This window comes from Rhineura floridana, chromosome 19 (assembly GCF_030035675.1).
Source record: "Rhineura floridana isolate rRhiFlo1 chromosome 19, rRhiFlo1.hap2, whole genome shotgun sequence".
In the NCBI taxonomy this organism is placed as follows: Eukaryota; Metazoa; Chordata; class Lepidosauria; order Squamata; family Rhineuridae; genus Rhineura; species Rhineura floridana.
The window spans coordinates 20,678,080-20,698,670 of NC_084498.1; the positions used below are offsets into that span (position 1 = coordinate 20,678,080).

The 20,591-nt window shown below is 46.9% G+C and overlaps 1 protein-coding gene across 1 annotated transcript in view; it reads left to right on the forward strand.

Moving 5' to 3' along the window:
- The window catches only part of SLC25A1 (solute carrier family 25 member 1), a 53,410-nt gene extending 32,819 nt beyond the window's left edge, over positions 1-20,591 (forward strand). The window contains exons 2-9 of the mRNA XM_061602861.1: positions 4,769-4,876; positions 8,608-8,707; positions 9,798-9,936; positions 11,210-11,294; positions 11,965-12,069; positions 14,392-14,507; positions 15,759-15,832; positions 15,974-20,591. Of these exons, the coding sequence (XP_061458845.1) occupies positions 4,769-4,876; positions 8,608-8,707; positions 9,798-9,936; positions 11,210-11,294; positions 11,965-12,069; positions 14,392-14,507; positions 15,759-15,832; positions 15,974-16,088 (842 nt within the window). The 3' untranslated portion in view covers positions 16,089-20,591. The remainder of the gene's footprint in view (positions 1-4,768; positions 4,877-8,607; positions 8,708-9,797; positions 9,937-11,209; positions 11,295-11,964; positions 12,070-14,391; positions 14,508-15,758; positions 15,833-15,973) is intronic.

The following is a 20,591-nucleotide window of genomic DNA, read 5'->3' on the forward strand; positions in this document are numbered from 1 at the left end:
TGAAAGGTGAACCTACCAAATTTGCATTTCCAAAACACGTTCATCCATCAAACCTCACATTTCTCCAAATTTTGCAATCTGGTTATCCAGCTAAGGAATGTGTGCAAAAAGGCATATACTAGGGCAAAGTGTACCTATAAATGCATATTGTTATAGGACTGTGGGGTTGGTCTGGATGATATCTGGGAGTGCCCTCCCTGCCTGTTGTTCTCTATATGTAGGGGTGAGGTTTGCAGTAGAAAGGGCTGCTGAACTGGTTGAGCCAGTTTCCTTTCATAAGCTAATAGGTCCGGCCAAGTCCGTCAAGTGCCCCTATTAACATGTCTAAGGATTTGGCCAAGAGAAGATGTGTTGCCATAGGAACAAGGGTAGCCCTCCCCCTTCACCTGTCTGGTGATGTCCACACATGCTTGCCATCAGCCAAGATGGCGGCGGAGGTTTCCCTAAGGGGCTGACACCCCCGCCACCATCATAGTTGATGGCAGGCATGTGCTCGCAGCACGCACATCATTTACAGGAGCAATAGACATAGGTGGGATGCGCGCCGGGGGCAGGCTGGTGCCCAAGGGCTCAGGTGTACCTGGCTCTGGCCCTGTGTGGGAGTGTAAATGCTGAGAACTTGTCCATCTTACGCTCATGTTGTAAATAAAACCATACATGCCCCTGCTATGATGAGCTTCCGCCGGGCCTTGAAGACCTGGCTCTTCAGACAGGCTTTTGGGGTGGGTTAGGTTTTATTACTACTGTTTGAGATTTTAATGTTTTAATGCATTTGTATGTTCTTATTCTGTACGTCGCCCAGAGTGGCTGGACAACCAGCCAGAGGGTCAATAAATAAATAAATAAATGACACCATAGTCTCCGCTGACCTTCGTTCCAAGGAAACCAAACCCTAGGTAAGTGCAGAAACCCCTGGAAGTCTCACACCTCTCAGAGACTGGGATATTATGTATATTAGTGAAAATAACATGCAAGCGTGCATTGTCACTAGGGAACATTGCTTTGAAAAATCGGTTACAGTAGGGAAAACTGCATACAAAGGTGTGCATTTTGGAAGGAATTTTTACTTGGGAATTTTCAAGAGGCCTTAATAAAATGAAAGCAATGAGGAGATGTGGAGAACTGAATTTAAGATTCCATAAACGGGAGAGTGAGAAAAACCGAAATTGACAGATTCACCAGTCCCTACCAGCTGGATACATGTATATTGTTTACTCATGTTGGATTTTTGTGCTGTTGATCTGTGTTGTCTGTTGAGGCCTAACCTAGAAGTATCCAGCAGTTAATTCATCCAAAATGGCCCTTTTGCCTTTAGGCGGGGACGTAGGTTGGGGGGTGGAGTTGTCCTCTCGCACAAAATGCTTTTATGCTAGCATTGTTGCCCCCACAAAGAGCTTCTGAAAGGCTCTTTATATCTTGCTTTTCTCCTCCCTGCTGCAACTTGGCACTTTTAAAGAAACGCGCTACATTTACTGAGCATGCTTTTATTTTTCTTTCTGCTTGCATAGTGTGTCACATATGCTGTTTTTTAGTGCGTGCTTGTGCACATTCTGTACATTAAAACTATGATGCGAGAGAGATGGCTTCATATCTTTGCAAGATGTACATGCAGAACTGAAAGATGTGGGGATGTGTCAGGGCGCTTGCGTTTGATTAGGGAGCAGCTGAGAAATCATCCAGAAAGAAATAGGGCAGGGGTCACCAACGTGATGGCCATGGGCACCCATGCACCCCCAGAGGCCTTCCCTGGTGCCCAACAGGGGCCCCTCCTCTGTCCTTCCTCCACTCCTGCTCAAACTAGGCTAGACAGAAGGATTCTGTTGTAGCCAATAGAATTTTGCATTTTCCTCTTTTTCCCCCTTTTTTTTTTGCACACTGCCCTGGGAATGCCTGTTAAGTGTGGTATAGACATTTCTACAATAAATAAATTAAATAAAACTTCTGCTGCAAGTCCAATTCATTCTTCCAGGCAAAAAAAACGCAAAACAAAAAATGGCAAAAGGTCTATATCAAACAATTAAAGATGATTAACCTTTTTTTTTTTAAAAAAAAAAGCAGAATATAAGATCTTTGTTCGGGTCACTTGGGGATTTGTTCTTGGCTCACGGCTGTACTGCTGATAGACCCGTGGCTGGCGGCATCCCCTATGAATCGATGGTACCCAGTTTTACATCTCTAACTCTTTTCCCCCTTCATCCAGTCCAAGTTTTCCCCAACTGCCTGTCTGATATTTCTCCTTCTAGGGGGTGTGTGTGTCTCTCTCACTGCCAAATCAATCTCGCTTCAGATCTCATGCTAAACCAGCCTTCCCCAAATCTCATGCCCTCCGTTTCTGGCCGCACTCCAACTTCCATCAGCTGTGCTGGCCAGGACTGATGAGTCCAGTAACATCTGGAGGGTGCCACATCAGGGGAGATTGTGCTCAACCATGGTTTAGCAGAATGAGCTGCAGAGAGCATTGGGTTTGCATGCTCCCTCTGGCCGGAGACCGTGTGTATATGTGTGAATGAATGCTGTGCCTTTGGTACGATCTAGCAGAGCAATTATGCTTTTATGGTAAGCCAGAGGTGTGGGCCAGAGGTTGCTGACATGGTTCCCTCCAGAATCCAACTCCCATCAGCTCCAATCAGCATGGTTAGGGATGATGGAAGTGGTAATCCAAGAGCATTTGAAGGGCCACAGGCTTCCCTATTCCTGCCCCTGGGCTAGGGCTGTCTTCTTAATACAGTAGGGCCCCACTCATATGGAAGGTTAGGTTCCAGACCCCTGCCGAAAAGCAAAAACCGCCGAAAAGCGGGTCAGCTGTAGCGCGGGGGTCTGGAACCTAACCCACTGATTGCGCCAGAGGAGAAGATCAGCTGTAGCGCACTACAGCTGATATTCTCCTCCTCCAGCACGATAAGCTGGAGTGCGGGCATCTGATTGCGCCAGAAGAGGAGATCAGCTGATCTTCCCCTCCTCCGGCAGGATCAGCTGGAGTGCGGGCATCTGATTGCGCCAGAAGAGGAGGAGATCAGCTGTAGTGCGGGGAGCTCCATCCCCCTTCCAGCTGATCGCCTCACTGGCGCTGTATTAGCAGAACGCTGAAAAGCGGGGCGCTGAGAAGTGGGGCCCTATTGGCCGAAATAGATCACTGGCCTGATTCGCTTCTCTTCCTGTAGGCGGTTGAGATCTTTTTTCTTCACTTGCTGCCTCTCTTCCTCCCCATCAAGGGTGATATTCTTGGCTAATGACTTTTGCAAGCTCCTCTAATTGTGCAAAAGGTAGAATTTTTCAGCAGGAGGAGGAGAGTCGGAGAGTTTGGGTTAAGTCAGAGGCTGGCCGGTTTGGAAGAAATCTAGCGTGAAAATTGATCACAAAGGGTAGAAAGCAACTGACAAAAGTTGTTGGCGGCAGTAGCCAAGCATAGCATATGTGGGAGGATGTGAAGACAGAGGCAACTGTCTCTCTAGTGTTCTGCAACTGTTACCTAAGGAAGATTAATATGTGTACCAATCCTGTAAAGGGAATGAAATATCCTCCTTTTTTTCCAAACACAGTGCATGTAAACAAGTGATTTATTCACTGTCGCAGGGCGTTACTTGCTTATCTTTGTGTGGGAGGGAGAAAGTGTAGATCCTGTAGACCAGGGGAAGGGAACCTCAAGCCCAGGGGCTAGGCCCTCCAGGCCTCTCCATCTCACCCTCTCAGGACACTCAGTGGGCCACAATCCTCACCGCCCATGCTTTGCACCCCAAATGTTTTTAGCTGGCTGATGGGAAATGTAGCCCCAAACATCTGGAGGTCACCAGGTTGGCAAACCCTGTTGGTGGCATTCTGTCCCACAGATTGTTGTGGGCTGTGACCCAAAGGTATGGTCGCCCCTGTGGTTTGGAACCCCCTTCTCTCTGTGATTTCCAAGGTGCCATCAGTTGTTCATTTTAGGCACTTTTTGGGACCTTCAGGATTAGGTTTTCCTGGGGAACAACAACTGTCTCTGTACCGCTGCAGTTGCTTTTTACAGTTTATGCTTTTACAAGGTATTTAATGAAACATCATCTCAACCCTTATATACCCAGTCGATCACTGCGCTCTGCAGGTGAGGGGCTCCTGCAGACATTAAAGTTGCAACTGGTGCAAAATGCGGCAGTGAGACTGCTCATTGGGGCAGGGTATCACCAACATGACACCACTGCTGAATGAATTGCACTGGCTACCTATTAGCTACCGGGCTACGTTCAAGGTTCTGGTTTTGGTATATAAAGCCCTGTACAGATTGGGACCAGGATACCTGAAAGATTGCCTTATTTCTTATATATACCCAGTCGGTCATTGTGCTCTGCAGGTGAGGGCCTCCTACAGATATTATCTTATTTATTTATTAATTATTTGATTTATATCCCACCCTTCCTCCCAGCAGGAGCCCAGGAGGTCCATTATTAGGAGGTCTGTTCCGCACAACATAGGAAGCGGACTTTTAGTGTAGTGGCACCTACCCTTTGGAATTCCCTTCCCTTAAATATTAGACAGGCACATGTCTGTTATCTTTCCTGTGCCTACTGAAGACCCTCCTCTTTCAACAAGCCTTTTAAGTAGAGACCTTATCCCAGTCTACCTCTGTGCTGGAATTGTTTTGTTTTTTTTAAGGTACTTTTTAAAAGAAGTTTTGTTTTGAAGGATGTTTATTTTGTGTGGGTTGACATCGGCTCACCAGAGCAGAACAAGAAAGGCCCTTGATGTGATTCTTGTGGAAACAAGGTGTTTTATTTCATTGCATTTTCATCCCTAGGTGGCATTGCTGGCGGCATTGAGATTTGCATTACATTCCCCACAGAATATGTGAAAACTCAGCTCCAGCTGGATGAGAAAGCGAACCCGCCACGCTACAAAGGCATCGGTAAGTCACAAAGGCACTTTGTGGCAGGGCAAGGCAGAAATCCACCGGATCTTTCCACTGTCCGTTGTGTAGCTGTTCTCCTCCCACAAATCCCAAAAAACAACAAAATGGCCCTGGCTAGTCTGATTTGGGGGTGCAGTTGTGAAAGATCCACATTTTGCAGGTGGGTGGACATATTTCTCTGCCTTCGCGTGGGTGGGGAAACAATCTAGCAAGCCACAGTTAACCATAGTTTCCTGTTTACATGTGAACTAGCAAACAATTGTTAATGGCTTTCCAAGAAGCAATGGTTTATAGTTGGCTTATGAATCCTGGCTAGTTTGGAAAGCTATTAGCCCTGCTTTCCCAGTTCACTTGTAACAGGAAACCATGGTTAACTGTGGCTTCCTGGCTTATATCTTCACATCACCTCTTACATGAAAAGGGGAGCAAAGGGACGATGTGCATAGTCTGGCTTATTAAGCCAGGATCTGATGCGTCAGTCGCATCCATAAGAGTCAGACCATGGGTCCACATAACTTGGCACTGTCTACTGTGGCTGGCTGTGCTTTTATCAGGCTCTTTTACCTCTGGGACCTCACCTTCTTTCTGACTGGAGATGCCAGGAATTGGACCTGGGACCTTATGCATTCAAGACACATGTGTTAGCACTCGAGCCTGCTTTTCCCCTTACACCTCCTGGGTCACCACAATCTTGCGGCATTAACCTGTGGCATGCAGTATAGTTGATCTGTTAAGCCTGATGGACGCCCCCTCCCTCGCAATAGCCTTGAGTTCACACTGCTCTCCCGCAGTGTGCCAGCGGCATCCAAAGCGTGATAATGAGAAGGAAGAGACTGAGTGAGAAGGGGGGACCTCGTGTGCCGTAGACAGTGCCTAGTGATTCATCGCGTAGCCTGTTTGCCCAGCTGAATTGCTAAAGAGGATGGCAGAGGTCCAGCCTGGCTGGGGCACGACGGAGTGTAACCTTGCGCCAATCGTACAGGCTGTACTGCAGCATAACAGTTTGGTGCTGGCACCGCCCTGCATGGCTTCTCCAAGGCAGCAGCAGAGTGGCTGGTTGCATCAGTAGCCAGTGCAGGAGAGGGAGGCACATGGGATGATCAGGATACATAAGACAGCAGCTGTGTGCCCAGGTTAAGACCATGCTTGAATGAAGTGGTCCTTGATGTGGAAAGGACATGAGTCATTCCGGCATCCTGCTGCTGTTCATGTGTTATTTCTCCCTCTCTCCCTCTCCCTCCCTCTCTCTTTCTCTTCCGCCCCCCTTTCAAGCCAGGAAGCCACTGCTAACTATAGTTTCTTGTTATGTGTGTGCTGAAAAAATATGGTTAATAGTTTCCAAATAGGATCGAGAAGCTAACTATAAACCATTGCTTTTTGGAAAGCCATAAACCATCGTTTCTCAGTAGTCACAAATTCACTGTGTGAAAGGGAGGGAGGTTGAGCGTAAGTTGTAGCCAAGGAATACTGGGCATTTGGCAGGATAAATGCGTGGCGCCTCGTGTAGGTAATCGCACTAGATGCTGCTGAGTACAGAGAAATGTTTGCTCCCAAGTGGCTGCTTGCCCTCTGGCTGATCTTAACTACCTCCAGAGAGCCAGTTGGTTGAAGCAGCATCTGGTTTATACCAGGTCAGACAGTTTGTCCTTCTAGCCTAGTCTATTCTGTCTGGCAGACTTAAATGGCTTTTTAAAAGGATTAGACACATGCATGGAGTATCAAGCTATCAATGGCTACTAGCCATAATGACTATGCTCTGTTTCTATAGTTGGAGGCTGTATGCTTCTGAATACCAGTTGCCGGAAACCACAGGAGGAGAGAGTGCTCTTGTGGGCTTCCCAATGGCCTGATCCAGCAGGCTGTTCTTATGTACTTATGCAAACGATCCTTGATCAGCCTGATCGATGTGAATTATAATTGATACAGAAAGTAGAATTCATGTTTTATTCGGGGCACAGAAATTGGATTGCCTGAATGCAGAATGTTTAATTTGTTTAGTGTGCACTACATGGAGTTCTGATACTGGGATCAGAAGAGAATATTTCTTAATTACGGCCCAGCAAAAGTCCCAGTTTGATTGTGACTCTGTTATGCATCTTGGTCTTGTGGAAAGCCAGATCTAATTGGGAAAGATAAAGTGTACAGAGTTGGTGCTGATGATAAATGTCTGGAGATGACAAATCCTCCAAGGAGACTAAAAGAAAAGGCTATATTTAGACAAGAGTATTGAAACGGGGGTGGGTGGATGGGGATTTGTTGCTGGTTAAAATATTAAAATGTCAGAAGAATTTAAATGGGAACAGTAGTTTGCCTTCAGGACCAGTGCCAGCGGATGGCCAGGTGGGGCACAGGCCAAGGGTCCTGACCACTCCTGAGGGGCCTCTGCCTAGATATACAGGCTTGGGCTGAGAGGGTGGAGCTCCACGAATCACACCCCACAACCCAATGCAGATTGCAGATTGCCCCCGAAGCACCCCTTTCTAGATCTACAGGCTGGGGCTGGGAGGGTGGAACTCCGCAATCCACGATGGTGGCAGGTCACAGAGTGTGATTTGCAGGCACAAATCATGCCCTGCAACCCAATGCTGATTGTGGCGCTGGTGCTCCACCACCCTCCCAGACAACAACACCTGCAGCTGGTGCGGGCTTCCTCAGCATGCTGATGTCACGACGTGAGAGACAGGGTGGCCGCAGCTGTGGTGTGGTGCCCGAGGGCCCAGTCCAACCTGGCGCTGGACCTGTTTGTCTTGTTCGTTGAAGTTTCCTGATGTTTTAGACAAGAAGTAGAAGGTTTCAGATACAGGAAAGTAAGACTCTTTAGGTTAGGAAAAGCTTTTTTAAAAACCTATGAGAAATTCAGCTGTGGCTAAGCTACCTCAGCTTCTTCTAGAAACCTCTTCCTCCAAATAAAAAAAAGTTTGTGGCGTGTCCTTTGGCCAGTCACCATCTCTGAGGCTTACCTCATAGGGTGGTTGTGAGGATGAAAATGGTGTGGTGAAGAGCCTTGAGGGGATGGGGAATACGTATCATAAATATTAATATGTGTTAAATTGTAAATATGTTTGGGATTTATTTATTTATTTGCACATTTATAGTCTGCACTTTCATAAGAATATATCAAGGAGAATACAACATATAAAAATAAAATCAGTAAAAGCAACTGTAAAAACATCAATCCAACATACAGATTGCTTAAAAATAAAAAAATTCAAATAGCATAAGATGTCTGAAAGAAGGGATGCTTCTTTGGAAGGAATTCATAAATAAAATTAATAATAATGAAAGGTGGAATGTCTCTTATGAAACTTGACGATGTGGGGAATTTTTACCTCACAACTGAAACTGTGGGCAAAATTTTGTTTTTGTTTTTAACCATACTTAAATATGACTTGGACCTCAGAAGGCCCAATAAAATGGCCTCACAGTCAGCATTGTATAGGACTGAGATAGGGAATTTGTGGCCAGTCTTCCAGATGTTGGATTTCAACTCCCATCAGCCACAGCCCATGCCAAGGGATGATTCTTGAGCGCCACAGATTCTCCACCTCTGGTATAGGATGATGTCTTCAGCAGGTGTTAGACTTTGACCCACTGGATTCAGTCTAGTCCATCCGGTAATATGTGGTTCTGGTGTAAGTTGGAAGATGGCATTCCAAAAAAAAAAAGTGTGAAGCAATATTATTGATAATAAATCCTTTCCTAATCATGTTACTCTTTTTCTCCCTCAGTGGACTGCGTGAAGGTGACGGTCCAAGGCCATGGCATCAAAGGGCTTTATCGCGGTCTCAGCTCTTTGGTATATGGGTCCATACCAAAGGCAGCCGTGAGGTAATCACATTTCCATTTAGCTTTCAGTACGCTGAAATTGGAACTGCAGGAAGTTTGGGATGACCTGAACATTCTTGCCAATTATTATGAGTCAATTCTGGATGGCACAAGCGCAGTGTTCTACAAAAATTGCATAAAAGTGCAAGACGTCTGTAACATTGTAACAAATCAAGTTTATTCCGCCAAAGGCAGGGATGGGGAACCTGTAGCTCTCCAAATGGTGCTGAACTACATTTCCCATCATCCCTGACCATTGGCTGTGCGGGCTACGGGTGATGGGAATTGTAGTCCAACAACTTCTGGAAGGCCACAGGTTCCCCATCCTTGCCTTAAAACAGATGTGGCAAGGGATGATGGGCAATGTAGTTCAGCAACATCTGGAGGGCCAAAGGTTCCTCACACCTCCCTTAAAACTTGGAACTAGCCCTGACCGTGGTTTATTCTTACTTCCTCCTCTGCCTCTCCCCCTTTTTATAGTTTTACCTTGGTGATTTCAAGTAGGGAACCAAGAGGTGCTGCATCTTATTTGAGAATAGTTATCTCGTTCTGCATAAGCGTAGTTTCCCATTTGTGGAATGCTCTCCGCAGTGAGATTAGCCTGGCGCCATCCCTAATATCCTTTTGGTGCCAGGTAAACCTTTACGTCTTTTAGGCATTTGACGATGATAATGACTTTGTTGTCTATATGTTTTTTCTGAAACAATCAAACATTACAACCAGTCGTTGCAAACAAACATGACTATCCACAAGCGTTACAAATGTTGCAGACTAATTGCTGCATGGACCATGAATCTCCAAGCCTTTTAGCTGTAGCGTCAATGACAATTTGGCAACATTTAAAACGACATAAGGACTATTACCATTTAAACACTAAATATTTTTTGCTGTTGGTATTTTTTTACCTGTTGCATGTTTTTTTAATTGTAACTTTTCCCGCCCCCCTGACGTTATGTTTTGCTTTACACTCTTAAAAGTTGCTTAGAGTCTCCTTAAGTAGCAAGCGACTAAGAAATTGAGTAAATAAGGAAATAATGTTGGCAAGAGTGTTGTGCTCTCTTTTTCACCTCTGGCGGGCCGTCTTCCTTTCCAGGTTTGGCATGTTTGAATTCCTCAGCAATCACATGAGAGATGCAGAAGGGAAGCTGGATAGCAAACGTGGCCTCCTGGCCGGCTTGGGTGCTGGCGTGGCTGAAGCTGTGGTTGTGGTGTGCCCAATGGAAACGATCAAGGTAAAACCAGACATGTCTGTTAACATGTGCAGGGGTTTTCTCTCTGAGTACTTGTATTAATAAACATATACACACAAAACCTTCCACCCACTAAGAACATGAGAAGAGCCCTACTGAGTCAGGCCAGTGGCCCATGTAGCGTCCTATTCTCTTAGCGGCCAACCAGATGCCTGTGGGAAGCCTGCAAGCAGGACTTGAGCAGAAGAGCACTCTCTCCTCCTGCAGCTTCCAGCAACTGATGTTCAGAGGCATACTGTCCCCAACAGTGAATGAATTTGTCTAATACTCTTTTAAAGCCAGAGCTTCCAGTTTTGACTATAATTTATAGGAAGTAGCCATTGAACGGTCTCTCCTCCCTGGATGATCAGGCAAAGGTCCCTAGGATGTTTGTTTCTCTCTCTTAAGATGCAAGAGCCAGACCATTGATCTCACTAGCTCAGTGTTGTCTGTCTGGCAGTGATAAATCTTTTCCAACTTTGCTACTCCAGGATTCTTGGTTTTTAAACTGGTTTTGTTGTTATGTGCCTTCAAGTCGATTTCGACTTATGGCGACCCTACGAATCGCCGACCTTTTAAACTGGAGTTGTCAGCAATATACGTTTTTGACATCAGTCACGCTTTTAATACCAATTGCACCTGCAAAAATTTTGGGGCACACGTATTGCTTCATTCCCAGTCAGTGTACACCCCGGTGTGGTTAGATGGTTAGAATGTCAGACTAGGGCCTGGGAAACCAGGATTCAAATCTCTGCTCGGCTATGAAGCTCACTGGGTGACCTTGGCCAGTCACTGTCTCTCAGCCTAACCTACCTCGCAAGGTTGTTGTGAGGGTTGTTGTGAGAATAAAATCTGGAGGAGGATGATATGCCACCTCAATCTCCTTGGAGGAAAGGTGGGATATAAATGTAATAATAATAATAATAATAATAATAATAATAATAATAATAATAATAATAATGAACTTCCTACTGAAGCCCTGTAGCTTTTTATACCACAAATGTTCCAGTTGACTTTTTGTCCCATTTTCATTGTTGTATAACGCAAGAATGCCCCTTCAGGCAGCAATAATGCAATAACACTCAGGTAGCATTGCAGAAGTACTAATGAAATGGACAGATGTGTGGACAATCTAGTGTAAATCCACTGCTAAAACGCTATTATTCTTTCAATGACATCTTGCAGAAATATACCAAGCCCAGTCCGGGGGTGGGGGGCAGAGTGAGTTTAAAATCTGTCTTTACTTGTTAGTTCTCTAATGATCATGACTCCGCAGGTGAAGTTTATCCACGATCAGTGCTCTCCACAGCCAAAGTATCGTGGTTTCTTCCACGGAGTGCGGGAGATCGTTCGGGAACAAGGTGAGAGTTTTCCGGGAAGAGGAACTGACTGTTAAACCACTGTGGGAGTTAGAGCTTTGTGAGGGGAATAGGGGTCTTCTAACAACTCTCACAAATGACACTTCTCTGGGGGAAAGCCATGGTGGCTTAAAGTGGTATGGTCCTGCTTTAAATACGTTGTGCAGACGCGGGCCTCAGTCTCGCACAGAGGGCTGGCGTTTCCATGCGGAATGTGAAAAGGGAACCAGGTTCCTTCTCAAAAGACTGCAGTTCTCCCTCGTTCATGCTTTTTTTTTTTTTACTATGCCAATAACCTGTTCAGGCTAAGTGGTTTGGGGGCACTTGAAGACCCTTTGGAGCAACAGACGGTGCATTTATATGTCTGCATGAAACAGTGTCAAGATATTCGCTGCTAATCCCATTAGAAAGTTACGTTGGAGGATAAGAACACCAGAACAGCCCGGCTGCAGGATCAGGCCAGGGATCCGTCTAGTCCAGCGTGCTTTTCTCACAGTTGCCAACCTGCGGTTTCTAGCAACTGGTATTCAGAAGCATGCTGCTTCTGACCGTGGAGGTAGAATACAGCCATCAGGGTTAGTTTTACAGAAGTAGTTTTACAGGTAATCCCATCCTTCCTCTTAATTTTTTGATTTTATTTAGTCTTAAATTTTATTTTATTTCTTTGCTGAAGGCCTCAAGGGAACTTACCAAGGCTTAACAGCGACGGTCCTGAAGCAGGGATCCAACCAGGCCATTCGCTTTTTCGTCATGACAGCTCTCAGGAATTGGTATAAAGGTATTTGGAACCCACTTGTTGGATCGTCTTTCTATGCGGCCTATCCTTTCCACCCACCGCAGCACCCCACTTTTTCGCCTGGGTGGGCTCCAAATGATGTCGTAGCCCAAAATTCACAGGCCTGAAGGGCTATAGAGGCCTTGCTCCAGGTATCCCTGCCAAGTGAAGTGTGGGCCTTTATGGGAGTGGCACCCCAATTGTGGAATGTCTCTCCAGCGTGGCTTCTTTTTTCCTTTATGGTCATTTGAAGTTACTCTTCTGGGCCTTGTTAAAAAAAAAAGTGTATGTAATATATAATAATCTGAATTACCATTTATTTGTTAATTAACTGTGTTTGCTCTTTGCTGGATGCGTTTATGTTGCAAATTATTATTTTAGTATATTGTGTCTTTTTAATTTTGTTTTGTCACTGTGTGCCCTCAGCCACTCAGAGAACAGTGTTGTTGGGTGGGCGTTATATAAAATGACAGTATGTAAATAATACCCTGTTCTTTATACTTGAGCCACTAAGGGGCGCAGTTCATCCAACTTCCTGTTCACTGCTGCATAGCTAAGGAGTGGTGAGCGCCAGGCCTTTTTTGTCCCAAACAAATGATGCCTGCCTATTCCTCCTTCTGTGTTTTTTAACGTCACCTTTTGGAGGAAGTGTTGTTTTAAAAATAAAATAAGTTGGACTCCCTAAGCATGCCGGCGGGAGGAACCACAAAGGTTAACAAAGAGCAGATCTTTAGATGCAGAAAAAAACAGTCTTTACTTCGACTCTTATTGACTGTTTTTTCTCTTTTTTAAAAAAGAAACAAAACAGGATGGGGAACTTTATAGACTCCTGCCTGCCACCCTCCGTTGGGTGCCCTCAAGGGCTAGGGTCCTAGTCACCAGAGGTTTAAGCCTCTTAACAAAACACTTAACGTGCTATCCAATATATGTCACTCAGAAGTAAGCTCCATTGGGTTCAATGGGACTTACTCCCAGGTAAGTGTGTATTGGATTGCAGTCTTACCCAGGAGAGTAGTGTTGAATGTGCAGCCCCATTATCAACCACAGCTCACATGGCCAGGGGTCAGGGAGCTGCAATCCAGCAATGTCTGGAGCATCACAGCTTATCTAGTCTTGCAAGTGAATGGCTTGCATTTTTATTTATTTTATGGGTTTTTTATATAATATGTTCTAAAAAAATCACCACCCAAAAGATTTCAATATAGTGTACAAAACCGTTTTTTATTTGTTTAATTTGTTAGTCGCCTCATCCCCAATGGTCTCTAGGTGACTTACAACGCGTTTTAAAAGCGTCCAGTACAAAACGAATTTTAAAAAGTGCAAAATGCAAAATTTAAAACCCAAACTAAAAGGACTAAGACAGCATACTGAAAAGGAGTCTTTGCCTGTCTCCTCAAGACGGACAGAGAAGGCGCCTGGCATTGCCTCCCTTAGGGAGAGCTTTCCACAGCCGGGGAGCCGCCACTGCAGCTATTCATGCATCCTATAAATACGGTATAAACACCAAAGAAATGAGCACTAGGGCTGTGTGCTGGGTTTGGCCAAAGCCTGAACTGAAGTGGGCAGAGTCAGAGTGGGCAGGATCCAGGCTTGGGCAGAGTCAGGTCAAGATAGCCCTGGGTTGGGCCGCCCAGAGTAATCTAGGGCTGTCACAGGGTGAGGCATCAGGCAGGCTGCAGGGGCCTACTTTGCCAGTGTTTTCCCTACAGGGGACATGCTGGGGAAACAGACCCCAGTGAGACTGAATTCTCCATTCACCAGATAGTCAGCAAAGGATTCAATCCTATGGGCTACAGGGTGCTCCTTGCAAGCGCCTTCCCTGCAGGGAATCATCACTCCGCAAGATTGATGCTTCCTGCTCTTCAGTTTTGAGGAGACCCAGCGATTCCTCCTTCCCCCGCGCCCCCTGCTCCTATGGTTAATTTTGTTGTTATGCGCCTTCAAGTCAATTATGACTTATGGCGACCCTATGAATCGGTGACCTCCAATAGCATCTGTTATAAACCACCCTGTTCAGATCTTGTAAGTTCAGGTCTGTGGCTTCCTTTATGGAATTGATCCATCTCTTGTTTGGTCTTCCTTGGTGTTTGAAACTCTACTTAAACATTAACCCCATCCCTGAATTTTCAGGGCGGGTTCCAGGCCAGGCGTTTTCTGGGTCAGACCAGGTCAGGGGCAATCCAGGACTCCAGATTGGGGGAGGGAGGGCTGTGCACAGGCCTAATAAGCACAACAGAATGCACTTTTTAAAGTTAAGCCAGATGTCTGTTTCAGAGTTGACACGCTTGTTTGTTTGTTTGTTCCCTCCTCCTCCTCCTTTTCTAGGAGATAATCCAAACAAAGTCATCAACCCCCTCGTTACTGGCGTCTTTGGAGCAATTGCTGGAGCAGCCAGTGTCTTTGGCAACACACCACTAGATGTCGTGAAGACAAGGATGCAGGTATGCCAAAATGCCTGCATGGGAGATTCCGCTGCCGGCCGTGTATTTAAAGGGGCAGGCTGGCTTTGGCTTAGAACTGTGTTTCACCCCATGGAATTTGCTGTTGCCTAGGAGAGTCCACAGCAGCTGTGCCTTGGGGGCCATGTGTGTACTTGGGCTAGATCAACAAAAAGTTTAGAAGCCCAAGTTCCAGATGCATCGAGCAAATCGGCCAAGTCACGCTAGGCGTGACCAGCTTGCCCCGTCTGGAGAGTCCGCAGCTTAAATACAGGGAGGGGCCATAGCTGAGTGGTAGAGCATCTGCATTGCATGCAAAGGCTCCAGGCTCAGCCCCTGGCATCTTCAAGTAAGGTTGGGAAAGACTCCCAAGTTGGGGTAGGTAACACTGGGTCATGTCCAATACTAGCTCTGCTCTGAGTTGACCCATTGAAAACAATAGATATGACGAACTTAGGTTCATTAATTTCAGTGGATCTACCCTGATTAGGACTAGCGTGGATACACCCTATTGAGCTACATCAGGAGTGGGGAACCTTTGGCCCTGCAGATGTTGCTCAGCCCCAGCAAGCATGGCCAATGGCCAGGGGTGCTGAGAGTTGTATTTCAGCAACATCTGGAGGGTTAAAAGTTCCCCATACCTGAGTTAGGTGGCTAGCTTTCTACATCATGTACCTTCCTATATCATGCACCAGAATTCTTGCAGAGTTTAGTGATGCTGGTTTTAAAGAAGCATTAGACAAACTAACAGGACAGTTCTGCTGGTTGTTTTCTTTTTCATACGACCTGCATACTCCTGAGACAATAAAAATGTATACGGATCAGCACTTGTATTTTAATTTCTTTGAAGCAGAATAGGGAACCGCCTTCAGCCAGAGGGCTGGATTCAAACCTGGCCAGCCTGCCGTGGACCATAGTCCAATGGTTGGTGGGGACAGAGCCAAAGCTTACATATTTTTGCGTTTACTGTATTTTGCATTCAGTTTGGTGGGAATTGTCCATAAAAGGTATGTAAAATTTTCAGCCCCAGGAAAGCTGCAGTAAATGATGGGGCAGATCAAAATGCCTGATGGGCGATGGCATATGGTGGGCGGCTGGGTAGAATTTGTTGGAAATGCCCTTGTGAGCCACTTGGAGGGCCAAATGAGGCTGTGGGCCAGAGATTCCCCACCACTGCTTTAAGGGATGTAACTAATCTATCTCTTTGATCTCTTCTCTTCTAACCCCACCCAACCAAAAAAAATCTCCCTATAGGGTCTTGAGGCCCACAAGTACAAGAGCACCTGGGACTGTGCCTATCAGATCATGAAATACGAAGGACCTCATGCGTGAGTCTTGCTTGATTTTTTTGTTTTGTTTCCTGGAGAATGGCCCTTACCACTACACCAGTCTGCCTCTCGAGGGGCCTTTCGTGGATTCCCTGAAATGACCTCTCACCCCTTCGCTCCTTTTGTTTTGTTCCTTTGTAGATTTTACAAGGGCACGATCCCTCGTCTGGGTCGGGTCTGCTTAGACGTGGCTATTGTGTTCATCATCTACGATGAAGTGGTCAAGGTACTCAACAAGGTGTGGAAAACCGACTGAGCCGTCGCTGGCAACGGCACTGGCTGCACCCACAGCACCACCGCCACCTCACCTGCCAGGCAACAGCTGGGAAGGAGGGGGAAAGCCAAACACATTAGCCATTCTGGGGGGACGGGCTCCTCCTGTTCCACGTTATGTGAACTAGACACTGATCAAGTCCCTGAGCTGCTGTCTCCATATCAAGCTTGACGACACGTTTATTTATGTCAGAATGAACTGTGGCAATGTTGTTGTTTTTTAAATTACTGATTATACAATAAAGCGGAAAATTGGGGAGGGAGGGACATGGAATGGCGGGGGGGGGGGAATGGATCCATGTGCCATTTTCAGCTAGGCTGTTTCCTGCCAAAGTTGGGAGAATGTGGCGGCGGCAGGGGGGTTATCTGGTGGCCATCTGAGGGAGAAACACTCACTCCTAGCATACACATTCAAGCAGATTCTTCCCTTGTGCAAAAAACACACCCATGAATTCGCCAGAGTTTGCCAGACTCCCACCTCCCATCATCCCTGCACAGTGGCCATGCTGGCTGGGGCTCATGGGAGTCGAGAGTCTAGCCACATCTGGAGGGCCCCAGGTTTCTTGCAGAGCTTGGAAAAGTAACTTTTTTGAACTACAGCTCCCATCAGCCTAATCCAGTGGCCATGTTGCCTAGGGCTGATGGGAGTTGTAGTTCAAAAAAGTAACTTTTCCAAGCTCTGGTTTCTTGTCCCTGGTTTAGCGGATGGGATGGGTGGGATTTGTGTTTTCTTTCTGCTGGTGTCTTTTCTTTTTTGCCTGATGGCTCTCTTCCGTTGGTGAACACTGGGTATGGAGAAGTCCTCTGTGATTAGCAAATGGGGGCTGCTAGCTCTTGTAGTCCGATTTACCAGGTGAGAAAGGTTAGGAATTGTTGACAAATGGTGCCAACGCAGAAAGCTTTGTTGGGGGGGGGATAGGGGGTCAGAACTTTGGATGGTTTTTAGTCTCTCCTGCACCCATCCCCCCATTTAGATGCTCATAGTATATTTTAGGCCCAACTTCTCTAGGAAGAGGGAAAATAGTTGGAGGGAATGACCCCACCCCACCCCAAAAAATCCACTACTTGAATACATTCCATGTTTCGTTCTTCAACAGCGCAACTATCTTTGCAAGGGTTCTAAGCCAAAAAAGCTGGAGTCCCTAGAGCAGACTTCTGCAACCTGGTGTCTTCCAGCTGTTTTGGACTACCGTCATCCTTGACCATTAGCCATTGGGGCTGATGGGAGAGTTAGATATCCAACAACAGCCGAAGGGCAGAAAGGTGAAGGCTGTCTTCACAATCGAAGCAGGGCTGGGGAACCTCTGACCCTCCAGATGTTGCTGGACGACAAGTTCTACCATCCCTGCCTATTGGGACTGGATGGGAGCCGGAGTCTAACAGGAGACGGAGGGCCACAGGTTCCCCAGCTCTGCTCTGCTTGGATGCTGGAGGAAGAGAAGGAATTGCCACTTCTGCCACCAGCAGTACAGCCGAGCGTCAAAGACAGGGCAGACCCTGAAGCCCCCTTGCCCCAGCAGTGGAGGTTGGTCCATTGGAGCGAATGGGGCACTGCGCCATCAACCTTCGTTGACCCTGACCCCGCCTGCCTTCTTACAACCAGTTTAGGTAGGATGGGGAGGGGTGGCACTGCTTGCCAACTTCCTCCTCCTCAGTCTCAGCGTCGCCCCTTGGAAAACTCAGCAGGAAGAATGAGTTGGCTCCAGCTGGTTGAGCTCCCTGCCTTCCACCCCGTCACTCCCAATGCACATCAGGTACCACTGGCCCAAGGAGAGCCTGATTCTCCCAGCCCCCTGGAGAAGTGGGGCAGCGGTGGCCACTACAGTGGGTCAAGGGTTGGAGAGCAGTCCATACTGGGGCTTGGGCTGTGGCCTGCCACAGCCATCATTCTCCCCCAACTCATGCTTATCTTCCACCTTTTTCTCTGTCCCCATCCCACAGATTTGTCATTATTACTATTTTTCTGATTTGTGTTAATGAAAGCTTTAAAAAATAATAAGTGTGGGACCCTCTCCTCTGGCCTATATGAAGAAGTCCTTGTCTGCTGCTGTAAATGTTTCTGCCGAGCTGGGATAAGACTCCCGCCTGCACACCCTATAATATTAACTCATTCCATACAATTCACTTGTTTACTTTTTTTATTATTGGAGGGAAGGAATTTAAAAACAGAGCAAATGGCAAAGAGATTTTCCCCCTGTGGACTGTTTCTTGGTGCACCAGGCAGAAAAGGACTCCCTAGTTAAACACAGGGATGCTCGATGGGGAGGGGGTGTTGGCAGCACTTACGTGACCTCCCATCATTGACGCCTCTGCCGCTTCCCGGGAGGGAGAGGAGGGCAAAGTGGCATTGAGGTTGACCAAGTGCAACACAACAATGGGAGCACCGGATTGGCTTTGCCAGTGTGCTTGCACCGCTCCAACCTCACCCTGCCTCCTCCCTGTAAGCGGAGCGACGCTGCTGCTAGGAGGCCAGGTAAGTACCAGCGCCTTTCTCTTCCCTACCCAACGTCTGGTTGACTAGATACACCTTTTCAAATAGTCTTCCCCTCTTCGGACACTTCCCCTCCCCTTTTTTGTCTTTTGGTTTGAGGGCCATGATGATTCCCTAGAGGAGACACAGAGACTTGGCGGACACAACACTGACATATTTCTGCTTGCATTGGGAGGGGATGGTGACCCTGTCTTTTGCCTAGGTGCCAAGGAAACTTGCCAATAATTCCATTTCAGATTTGTGCCAAATTTTTTATGTCTTTGTATTGGGGTGTGTGTGTCTTTTTCCCTTTCCCCTTCTGTGCCAGAGTTGGTTAGCTAGCTGCAGCCAGCTCTTGATGGAGGAAGTGGTTAGAGCAGGGATAGCCAACATGGACCGCATTCACTCCATACATTCATTACCCTTTCAACAGTCATGGCTTCCCCCAAAGAAACCTGTGAAGGGTAGTTTGTAAAGGGTGCTGAGAGTAGTTGGGAGCAGTAGAGTAGTGGCAAATTCAGACATGCGGGGTCCCTCTATGATAGTCATGCCATGCCCCTTCACAGCCACAACCTCTTTTCCACTCTCCTTCGTCTCCCTTGCTCTCCCTGTAATCTCGCAAGTCCACCCTCCACTACAACAGATGCCCATAGGAGCCAATTGGCATGAACGGGGAAGCTGTGTGTTAGCAACTGAGAAGAGTCTTCTCAGTGGCTGACTCACCTGTCACTTTGATTGGCTCCAATCAGCACAAAAGGACAAGGACTCTTTTCTAACAGGCTCCCTTTTCATGCTGATTGGCTCATACATAGGGATCCGGCTGCGCCTCTGATCCCAAAAATGTAATGGGTCTGTAACCCCCCCCCCCTGCAAATCCAGACAACTATACCCGTGGCTGGGAGATCCCCATTCCCCTGTTCACACAACTACAATTCCCAGAGTGGTTTAACAGTCTGTTCCTCTTCCCAGAGAACTCTGGGGATTGCAGCTCTGTGGAAGGGAACCGGCCTCCTAAGAACTCTCAGCATCTGTCACAAGCTACACTTCCCAGGATTGTTTGAGAGGGAAGCCATTGGCTGTTCAAAGGGGGAAAATCGTGGAATAAATGTATAGTGCGGATGTGGCCATTGACCATTGACCCTCTTGCCTAGGGCTGATGGGAGTTGCAGTTCAAAACATCTAGGGCTCCACGTTGGCTATCCCCAGGCTAAAGGAACAAAGTGGAGGCAGATCTTCTCTACCACCACATTTTTTTTAAAAAAGAAGTATGTCACAATACCATAAAATTATATGTCTAGTCTGAGGAAGCTATGGACTGGGTGGAAACCTTTGGAACAAAACTGTGTGTAGCCATATGACCCAGAGGCCACAAGTGGTAGAGCAGGGATGCAGAACCCTTCAGAAGCTGCTGTGTGAGCTCTTCCCGTTGCTCACTATTGGCTGTGCTGGCTGGGGCTGATGGAGGCCTACACATTCCCCCATCCCCTGAAGCAGATCTAATTTACTGCATCATTTCACAGAAACTGGGTTCCCTGGCCGTGACCTTACAGTATTTCACCCTTCCCCCCCCCCCAAACAATGAATGGATTTGAACGTAGGTTTACATTCAAAGGGAATTCCACCTCCTATGACGGCCATGGGGGAGCATTGTCCCTCCAGCGTTTTCAGGATTTCAACTCCTAACAGCCCCAGCCACCTATGGATGATGGGAGTGGCAGTTCAGCAACATCTGGAGGGCCAAAGGTCCGTGGACTTTGATAGCAGGTGACTGAGATGCATCCAGGCTACGTTCTTGCGCTGACCACATGGCAAGCCAAGGCAAATAATGATGGGGGTGGGGATTTTTATAGCTTGCGATTATTATTTTTTTTGTAAACAGACCAAGGATTTCTGAGTTGAATTTATTTTTTTTTCTAATCACTCTCTGCACTAGCAGCCCGACACCAGAATGAATCTGGAATGTCTGAGCCCTCCAGCAAGGGCGCCAACCAATAAAACCAAAGTTGCCTGTTTTAA